Genomic DNA, 10,909 nt, shown 5'->3' on the forward strand with positions numbered 1-10,909 from the left:
GGCCCGGGTGCTGGGGATGGCTCCTTGGCCTCTGTCCCAGGCGCTAGAGTGGCTCTGGTTGCGGCAGAGCGACGCCCCGGAGGGGCAGAGCATCGCCCCCTGGTGGGTGTGCTGGGTGGACCCCGGTCGGGCGCATGCGGGAGTCTGTCTGACTGTCTCTCCCCGTTTCCAGCTTCAGAAAAATACAAAAAAAAAAAAGAAAGAAAGAAAAAGAAAACTAAAGTCTTCCCCTTCCTGGAATCCTGTGGACATGAACCCCTACAATAGGGCAAAAGGACGCTACTCTTCCCACCAGGCCAGAACTGTCCATCTGTGGGGCAGCTGTTAGGCTTGCTCGCTGGTGTACCAGCTGCAAGCACTTTGCTTGATTAGTGCGTGAGCACGTGTGCATAGCCTACATAAGGCTGTGGGTGCTTGCACTGGAGAGAGATAGGGGATTGCGGATGTGCGAGTCGCCTTCCTGCCACTGTGGGGCAATTTTGCTGTTTGCCTGAGAGGTGGTTTCCCCTTCCTGTGTGCTTGTCTGTCATTGTGAGACTTTATTAAACGAAATGGCCCAGCGCTTTCTGGCTCTGCAGTTTTTCTACCATCTGCTCAAATCCAAGGTGGACCTGCCTGGCTGAGGCCACCAGCATTACACTCTCCCAAACCTCATAGGCTAACTAAACATCTGCTCCCTTGCATCGCTCTGGAATGGTCACAGACTATCGTCCCTTTCTGTGTGCCTTGACTAGAAATGGAAAAACAGTTTTATTGATTAATCCAGCTTGGTTTTTAAAAAAAAGTCTCTCAAAACATGGGAGTGTAAGATAAAACAGTGTGATTAAAAATAAAAAAGTAGGAGCTGATTGGTCCCACCTAGCCACATTCAGGTCCAGTGAGGGCAGGATGCGTGAGGCTGAGTGGAACCAGAAACCAGGTCTTCTCCTACCTTCCCAGGGTATCTGTATCATTGTGAGCAGGACCACCACTGGGGTGGCTGAAAGCTTCAGCCTCTAAGCCGGGCTAGTGCAGAATCATTGCATCAGGTCCAGACTAAAGCCAATGCCTGGTTTTGCCCTGCCGTAACCACTTTGTAATGCAGTAACTGAAAAATTCCGACTGTGCCTGTCCCAATGCCTTTTATCAGGGAAAACCCAGACCCTGGACCCCCAGTTACCACACTAAAGAGAAGAGTTTTACTTCTCAATGATCCTCCTACTACCTGTCTGTGGGAGCTGTGTTAGTCTTGCTCGCTAGTTTGCTGGCTGCAAGCACTTTGCCTGATTGGTATGTGAGCATGTGGCAGCACCACGTGTGCATGGCCTATGTAAGGCTATGGGTGCTTGTGGTCAGGGGGGATTGCAGATGGTGAATTGCCTGCCTGCCGCTGTGAGGGGCTATTCTTGCTGTTTCTTTGCCTGAGAAGCAGTTTCCCCTCACCTGTGTGCTCATCTGCCTTTGTGTGACTATTAAATGGAATGGCCCAACACTTTCAGACTCTAGTTTCTTTACTGTCTGCCCGAATCCATTGTAGACCTGCCTGGCCTCGGCCACTGGGCCATTGGCATTACACTGCCCTAGGAGGATACTTGGGTACTCCTGACTACAGGCAAGACAGGAAGCAAGTCAGCCTGTTTTTCTGGATGAGTCTTTCCCTGGACAGAGAACAGGATGCTGCTCCTTACCCTGGAGTCCTTCACTCCAGGCCCCTACCCTTTCTGCTTCCTACTGGGAGTGCCTGTCTTCACCTAACTCATTCTTACCCTTGAAGAGGTGGTAGAGGCCACTTCTCTAGGCTTTCTCTAAGCATCCCACAGCCCCTCTTCCTCTCTCTGTCCCAGTCCCAATGCCATTGGGCAGTATCTGTTTCTATTAGAGTCTACGTTCATGGGCAGAGCTGGTGATTGCCAGGCTCTGAATCTAGTAGAGATGTAGGATGATTTTTAAATGAAGGAACAAATGAAACCAAAGAACCCCAAGATCCTAAAACAGCAGAATGGGACCAAGTTTTAAAACCATGTCTCTCTGCAGAGACCATGAAAAGAGCAGGGGAAGGGAAACAAAAAGACATCGTTACATTTTGTATGTCTGCATCAAATTTCCTTAAGAGGTCTCCATTTCTTAATAATAATAATAATAATTGAAGTTAAGTCTGGCCTAAGTCTCTCACTTGGTTACTGAAGTAAAGAGAAGGGGAGAGGGAGCAAGGAAGGACTTGCCTAAGCAAGCACATAGTAGGAGCAGGCTGACAGGTCACATAGGCCAACTCCTCGACCCAACACTGCCTCCCCCAAGGATTTAAAGCGAGTGCCCAGTAGCTCAGTTGGTTAGTGTCGTCCCAATATGCCAACGTTGTGGGTTTGATCTCCAGTCAAGGCACATACAAGAATCAACCAATGAATGCATAAATAAGCAAAACAACAAATGGATGTTTCTCTCTCTCTAAAAATAGATACAGAGAGAGAGAGAGAGAGAGAGATAATAAATCTTCCACAAGGATTTCCATTACTCATTTTATTTCAACAATCAACTGACCCCAGAGAAGAAATTGCTGACATTAGAGGTACTTTGGAAGCCCCATTCTATTCTCTGAGAATTGCACCAGTGCTTACAAATAGCCTACTTTTTTAAGTTGGCAATCACTATAAAAACACAAAATAATAAAATATTAATAGATTTTTTAAAAACAAGAAATGATACTTATAAATGGCTTAAACTTTAAGGAGGGGAGGTAATGCAGCCCCAGTGGTCAGGACACTTTTTAGTAAAGCCTCTCAGAGAAGGGCAAGGGGCAGTGAGTGGCCAGGTAATTCATGGGAGACAGGGCAGCCAAGGAGGACACTCAGAAGCTGCTGTCAGTGCCCTGGCTGTGGCTGCTCGCACTAGCCACGTGGATGTGCTGGAAGCTTCACGTTCGTGCTGCCCCAAACAGGGGACCAGGCAGAGGCAGAAAGCAGAAATACATGGTGCCTCCTGTCCTGGAGCGGGGTAAGGGAATCAAAGCATGCCTCTGAGGGCAGTCGCATAACGGGTAGCACAACCCAAAGATGGTTAAATTCATTTCTAAACGTGAGTTTCCACCAGCCCCACTCCTCAGAGCCCTGGCCCTTCCCTGGTAACCTCATCCTCCATTATCCTGTTCAAGCCCACCTCTCAGGGCCGAGAGAAACTCAGAAACTACCCCTACTTCCTACTATCTTAAATGGGAGTTAACTATCTTATGGCTATTACTATCCTCCCTCCCCACACACTGAACACAGACAAGATCATTGCTGCCACACTCCCAGAACCCCATTTTGCTGGCCCGAGGGCCTGGGCCTAGTTAGACTGCTCCTGAGATGATGGCTGGCTGGGCTCAGACGGCATCTCCCCATCCTGGTCATCTGCAAAGAACAAAGAGGGACTGGATTTAGAAATAGGAAAAATTACCTCTTTTTCAAGTGTAAACTTCCTACAGGGCATTCTCATCACTCCCTGGCCCTAAGGAGAATTTGTCTTTCAATTGTTAGGTGTCGGGAGACTAGAATTCTAGTCCTCACATGATACAGGCTCAAGTTCAAACTCTGGTTCTGCTTGTCAGAGGCTCGGTTTCATGCAACAAACTACCCTGAATCTGAAGCACAGCTCCTCCTTTTGTCAAACGAGGTGACACCTACCTTGCAACATCAGGTCAGCATGGGGATCAGGTGAAACACTGAGGACTTTCATTAATGTCTTCACCATTTCAGGTTCTGTTTAATCCTCAGAATAACCCCATGAGGTAGGGATCATTAGTAGTCCACTTTTACAGATACTGAAACTGAGTCACCAAAGAAAGAGTTACCTTGCCCAAGGTCACACAGCGGTTAAGTACTGGAGCTAGGATTTATGTCCAGGCTGTCCAGCACCAGGGCCAGCATGCTTCAAGACACATTAGACCATCTGACCATCTCTCTAGCTTACAGATATAGGCATCTTACACTTGGCAGGTGTGCAAAAGGACTCAGTTTCCTCTTCAACAAAATAAAGAATGATATTACCATACTAATCTAGCTCATGAGCTTTTTCTGACTGTCATTTTAAAGACCTTGCTGAGTTTGCCAACCATTTCCAAATCACTTCTTTTCCTAAGGAACCTCGGGAGGATTGAAAGGAAAAAAAAAATCACTGAACGTAAAAGTGCCTCAACCCAGAAATGGTGAAATTCATTATGCTAAGGGCCCAAAAGAAAATCCAAAGGATTTTCACATCCAAAATTTTAGTTGACCTTCACAGTAATCCTGTGAAGGGGTCCATTTTACAGATGAGAAGACTAAGGCCTAGAGAAAGACGTGTGACTGACCAAGATCATCCAGTGCACCAGTGACAGAGCTGCGAAGGGTCGAGAGTCTCTAGCTCCTGGTCAGGTTCTGTCTCCAGAGTGGACCAAGGAAAGGAATCATCCTTACCAGACCCAAACCAGAACCTGCTGCCGCTCTAAGTTCAGCATTTGCTGTTTCCCAGCTAGGGAGGCATGACACCTCTGTTCTGTGCATACCACAAACACTCCTTCCTCCATGTCATAGCCCATGAGCACTGATAGAGCCGTTTACAGACAGGGCACTGCAGCCAGAGAATTTTTATTTACATCTACAAGAACCCCTTGGGTTCTATTGGTTTCCTTACCTGAGAAAGGGGCTACCTCCCTTGGTGCCTGTGTATGGAATTTAGGGGAGGGTTGTAAGGAAAAAGGTGATTCCAGGCCCAGCACATTGTGACACTGTAGTTCTGTTCTCAATTTCCCTTCTTTCCACATCTACTTCAGATTAGCCCCCTTTCCTCCAAAAAGGCTTCCGGCTCCCCTCTAAATTGGAAGACTGGTGCTCACTTACTAGGGGCCTGTTGGTCCGTATCAGACGGGATGGGCACTGAGAAAGATGCTGGTGGTGGTGGTGGTGGTGGTGGCGGCAGGAAGCGGACCGCAGAGAAGAAGCCTGGTGGGATATAGTGGGGCTGCGGCGGCAGCGGCGGAGGCAGCAGTGGTGGTGGCAGAGGGGGATAGTTTGGCTGGAAGGTTCCCATTGGCTCCGACACCTGCATGGCAAACCCAGCAGAGAAGCCAGACAAGAGAGAGGGTTAGTCCAATGGGCTGGTCAAACATTTCCCATTCTCCTCAGTGGGGGCTCCCCACGGGCTAGGTTCACCTGTGTGGCCCTAACACAAGGCACTTGAAATGGAGTGTTCAGAAAACACCCACCAAATGATTGAAGGCAAGGAACAGCTCAGATAAACCTGGGGAACAGCCACAGAGTCACACTGCCTGGGCTGTTCTGTCTATGCTTAGGTCCACTACCTCATTTCATCCTATGACCCAAGGAGGGCAGTTCTCTTACCATCATCATTGTAATGATGAAAAACAAGGCAGTGGAATGAAGCTACAGGCTAGGGCCAAAGAGCTGGTGAGTGGCTGACACAGAACCGGATCCCAGGTCTGTCTGACCCTACTGCTTTGCGCTGGGCAAGGGTCCCAATGCATTCCCAGCTATTTGTGGTCCCATTTTCTGGGGCATATAATGGCTTAGACTCAAGAGTGAGGGGGGGACTTCAGGGGCCCTATTCTAACAGGATAGGAGAAGTCCTGGCTGTAGTGCAGCTGTCACTGCGTCAGGGAAGCTAGGTGACCTCAGGAAAGTGCCTTACACCATTGAGTTGGTAAACCAGTTGTTAACATGGCACTTGTAATCAGGGTTCTCTCCAAGGTGGGCTCCTGAGCAGCTGCCCAGTGTAGAAATCACAAATTTACTTTTTTAACGTTCATCTGCGCAACTGTATATTCTAAACACTCATAGTCATGTTCATTCCATCCACAGGTGAAAAAAATTGCAAGTGACACCAATCAAGAAGCAATATGGAAATATCTTAAATAATGGTTTTATTGTTTTTTTTGGTCAGGTATTAATTAATAGTTTTCATTAATATTTTAAAACTTTCTTGTAACATAATGTAGTTTTGTGTACCTCTTTTATTGTTCTTATCTAAGTATTAAATGCATGAAATAATAAACTACCTTACAGTGTATCGGTTTTTTTATACTTAAAATGGTCATTAGGGCAGAGAACTGGTTGTTAAATTAGTTGAATCCCACCACTGACCCCAGGTCTGTCCAACTCTAGGCCTGAGGTCTTTTTTGGGAAGAGAACAGGAAGGAAAGAAGCAGCAGGTGGGACAGAGACAGGACTACAAGGCAGAAGACGTCTCTGGGGTGTATCTTAGAGCTTGGGCAGAAGGAGCAGGACAAGGATGAAAGCAATTCATAAGCTCTTGGGTTTGAAACAGCTTTACAAATAAATGCTAGATCCTCTATCCAGACCTGAAGTGGGTGTAGGGGGGATTATTAGAGCTTTAATTCCAGTCACTTGGCCAAGTTTCTCCCTGGATCACAGCTCCTGCCTGGGACCTGTAGAGGCAGCTCAGGCCCAGATAAACCAAATAAAATCACACTCTTAACAATGACCGTCTGGCAGGCCTGTCAATCAGAGCCCTGCTCTGGATGCCAGGCTCCAGGCTTCTGTGTGAGCAGACGGTGGGTGCGAGCTCCACTTGGCCAGGACCCCTCTCTTTGTGTGAAAAATAGAGACATCATGCTGTCCCTGAGCTGCAAGGGGATGGCCAGCACCCACAGATTTCAGGCAGGGCAGGGCAGTAGTGAGTCTTATTTACTCTACTTCTGTCTGAGAGAAAGGCTTAGGGTAGCAGAAAGCACCTGGACTCCAGTCAGGGCAACCCAGATGTACGTCCTGTTTCTGTCGCTGACCTGCTGTGTAATTTGGCTCCCAGTCCCTCACTCACCAGTTCTGTAACCCTAGACAAATATTTAACTTTTCCGAGTCTTCTTCTACTCTACAATGGAATAACAACATGTAACTTGAAGGCGCAAATAAGGGTCAGTAGGCACCCTAGAAATGATCAAGACTAGTAGTTTTCAGACTTTTCCCACTTGCATCAGTGGAAAATGACTTATAAATAAAAAGTATACAATAGCTAAAATAGAGGAGATGCTGCTGAGGCTGAAGGCAGGACTGGGGCTCCAGCATCCTGTCCCTGACCTGCCCGGACAGAGCTAGACCACCAGTGTACTGGCTCCACACTCTGCAGCTAATGACCCTCATTACGTAAATACCAAGCTTTCATCTTTCTTCTTTATCGCTTTCCACATTAAACCAAAGAAGCCTGTTCTCTCCTCCCTCTTCTCCACCCTCCACTAAGGAAAACATTTCTGTTAACACCCAGGGTTAGGCTTTTAGCTTTGAGGGAGGGGGTCAAGGTAACGGTGGTCAGATTTCCATGAACTTGAGCTACATTTGAGCCAACTTCCCCCACAGGTCCAGCTTTATGGGCCCAAAGTCAGGACTGGTCATGCAGGCCTTTCACTATCCTGCAGTCCTGTGGCCCTTAGGTGTTGCCAAAAGGTCGAGGGCTTTACACTGTCCTGGTCTGGAAGGAGCTGGTCACCAAAGTCAAAAACCTGGTCACCCATACTTGTTTCTCATACAACAGGTGCCCTGACTTACACATTCAGTATTCAAAACTGCAGGCTTACAGAGCACACCAGTTAATAAGTGACTGCTGATCCCATAAAAGTATTAAATTTCATTCCTCCTTTCAACACAATTGTCCTAAAGGTGACAGGTGTTTGGGGGAAGGTTTCCATATTTTTCATGACTGAGCTAAATGCCATACCCTCCTGAAAGCCCTCTGCAGTGTCAAGTGGGCCATGCCCTTGGGTAGGGGACCCACATCTGCTCCTGGCTCTGCCCTACACTGGATGGCTCCAGGAAAGGTATTTCCTTTCTGGCACCCAGCAAAATGAAGAGCTAGCACCAGCATTCCGTGAGCGCAAGCTGGTGGTCACTTAGTCTGCGTTCCCAGGCTTGTAAACGATGGGTCGGTATTCCTTCTCGCCTGGGCTTCCACAGACTTTTAGCCGACAGCTCTGAAAAGCACACACCGCGGTCCAGGTTGTCCTGTCTACACATGATTAGACTTACCGGACTTATCAACACGTGCACTCCCAGAGGCCCGCACTGTACAAAGGCAAGGGGCTGGCACAGGGTAGGCACACCAACTGTCTTCCTGGGATTGAGCTTCCGGAAGAGCAGCAAGAGCATCTGGGACAGGGGAGACCTGGGAAGGAGGCAGGACAAGACTCACCGGGATTCTTCCTTGGTAGCTGCGGCAGGGCACATGCCGGAAGCCCTGCTGCAGGGGGATCCTCAGACCTGGGGGTGCATCCTGGTAGCCTAGTGGGAATGGGCGGTAGGCGTGCATGCTGGGGTACAGCTTGGGCGGCTCTCTCCCCAGGTACTCAGGCCCCGCCGCAGAATCCGAATTAATGCTCAGAGCCACCCCTAAAAAGGCAAGCAATGAGGGAAGTATTAGAAACATAAAATGCTAGGAAAAAGAGCACCACATTTCTGTCAAGAGTGGTAAACACTCAGATCCATTTACAAAGAATTCCTACATCCATTATGCTTTTGACCCTCCGTGCTTTTTTAAACCTTTCAACTACGTCCCACTGTACTTAGAAAAAGTCCTCCGCACAGCCATGAAGCCCCATGCGGGCTGATTCTTCCCCCACTCCAGCCTCTTCCAATGCTATAACAACCTAACGGTTTCTTCTTTCTCATCCACCCCAAAGCCTGTGCAGATGGTTCCTCGACTTGGAAGGCTTTCTCATTCCCACCCACGCCCAGAAAGAGGCGGGAAAGGGTACGAAATTGGGTGCGCTGGCCCTCTGGGCCAAGGCACGGATGAGCGGCAGGCCTCCGGGAAGCAGAAAGGGAGAGGAGGGTGCGCAGGCCCAGAGTTGAGAAAGCCCATACACAGGTAAGTCCTGCAGGGGGAGCCTCCCGCCCAAGAAAAGAGCAGGAAAGGGTGCACAGGCCGACTGGAGCAAGCCCCAGTCCAAGGGAGATTCTCTGAGAAAAGCCTCCAGCCTGTGGAAGGGCGGCAGAGAGCACAGGCGTCGTCATCACTGCACTGGCCCATTCATAGAGGAGCTCTGGGGGGCGGTGCCTCCTGCCCAAGAAAAGGGCGGGAAGAAGCGCGCAGGCGCAGTAGTGCCAAGGTCTCCGTGAGGAAGAGCCCGGATAGGCGGACAGGGGCCATTTTTTCTTTTAGATTTTATTTATTGATTTTAGATAGGAGAGAGAGGAGAGAGAGAGAGAAGAGAGAAGAGAGAGGAGAGAGAGAGAGAGAGAGAGAGAGAGAGAGAGAGAGAGAGAGAGGTGGGGGAGCGGGAAGCATCAACTTATAGTACAGTAGTTGCTTCTCAGACGTGCCTTGACGGGGCAAACCCAGGGATCCGAAGCGGCAACCCCAGCGCTCCAGGTCGATGCTCTGTCCACTGCGCCAACACATGTCAGGCGGCCTTCCTCTTTCATCCCTGTGGCGGCGCAGTGGACAGAGCATCGACCTGGAATGCTGAGGTCACCGCTCCAAACCCCAGGCTTGCTTGGCCAAGGATAATATGGGAGCTGATGCTTCCTGCTCCTCCCCCTTCTCTCTCTCTTTCTCCCTCCTTCTCTCTCCCTCTCTCTCTCTCTCCCCCTCCCTCCCTCCCTTCTCTCTGGTAGAAGAGGAGTACAATGAAATACCAGCACCGGCCCAGTAGCTTGGCTGGTTGGAGCGTCCTCCGGGTACGCCAGGGTTGTGGGTTCAATCCCCAGCATGCGCGAGTTGAGGGGTGAATGCATGAATGTTTCTCTCTCCCTCTTCCCCACAACACAAAAACTGGCCAGTCTCGGGACTTTCCTTAGTAAACTCATCCTTTGGCCACCTTTCCACACATGGTGCTCGGGCAATACTTAAGCTCCGAGCAAACGCCGCCATCTTATGTCTTCGATGAGCCACGGGGGAGCCAGGGGGCCATTTTTTCTTGCAAGATGGCAGGTCAAGCATTATTGCTAAGTATTAAAAGCCACCAGCACCACTCACTTTCTCTTTTTACCGTGTTGCAAAAAGACACTCAACCAAAATCCGTATTCAGAGAAAGGTTTCTCAAAGCAAGTTTACCTCAGAAAGCATTTCCCCACCTCCCCCACCGCTAAGTCCCCTCTGGGGAGGCCAGAATGGGGTACGAGGAGGCTGCGCCCTGAAAGGGCCCGATGTCGGGCACGGCCGCGTGGGGCCTGGGAATCTTACCGAAGGAGAACGGTGGGGTGGCCAGGGGCAGCAGCGGTCTGCGCACCCCCAGGAGGCCGGGACCTCCCCTGCCCGCGGCCTCCGCCCCGAGCTGGGGGCCCACAAAGCCGGGCCTGGCCACGGCGGCGCGCTCGCTTGCGCCCATGTGGCCGCGGCCGGCCGGAACTGGCTGGAAGGCGCTCGGGCTGGGGCCTGGGCCGCTGGGCGGTCTGTAGGCGGCTGCGGGGCCCTGAGGGCCCGGCTCCTCGGCCCCCGGAGCGGAGAGCGGAGGTAGCGGGCGGAGACTGGAGGCCGGGCCGGCAGTCGCAGACCGGGAGGCCAACTCCTTGTCCTCTTCAGCGGCCTGCTTTCTGAGCATCTTCTGCGCGGCCATGATCTTCTGGCGTTCGGTGATGAGGCAGCACTTCTCGCAAGTGCACTGCTTCCAGCGACAATTGCCCGCATGGCCCTTGACTGCCACCAGGAAGCCATGGTTCCGGCACCGGGAGCACTTGGGGGTGCGCTGCATCTTGGCCAGCTTGGCAGGAGCTGCCTCTATAACATCCGCCACCTCTGGAAGCTGAGGAGCAAATGAAGCGGGGAAGAGCAGCGCCCCAGAAGTCCCTGCTGCTGGGGACGTTGATACACTTGTAACCAAGTTGTTCTCAGTACATTCCAGAAACTGCTGCAAGACCCTTACATTTTCCCAACTTTTGGGGCTGCAAAATTTGGAGTTTCTGTACCTTGATTAATTAGATACAAAGGGTTGGGTTGAATAAATTGTACA

General features: G+C 50.4%; 1 protein-coding gene across 1 annotated transcript; it reads right to left on the reverse strand.

Annotated features, from left to right (window-relative positions):
• Positions 1-3,300: 3,300 nt before the first annotated feature.
• Positions 3,301-10,651, reverse strand: DMRTB1 (DMRT like family B with proline rich C-terminal 1). The gene is made up of 4 exons (XM_066265007.1): positions 10,144-10,651; positions 8,152-8,348; positions 4,833-5,034; positions 3,301-3,365 (listed from the first exon to the last, which is right to left on the reverse strand). Exons 1-4 carry the CDS (start codon positions 10,649-10,651, stop codon positions 3,301-3,303), a joined length of 972 nt encoding a protein of 323 aa, XP_066121104.1.
• Positions 10,652-10,909: the final 258 nt, after the last annotated feature.

Source organism: Saccopteryx bilineata, chromosome 3 (assembly GCF_036850765.1).
Source record: "Saccopteryx bilineata isolate mSacBil1 chromosome 3, mSacBil1_pri_phased_curated, whole genome shotgun sequence".
NCBI lineage: Eukaryota > Metazoa > Chordata > Mammalia > Chiroptera > Emballonuridae > Saccopteryx > Saccopteryx bilineata.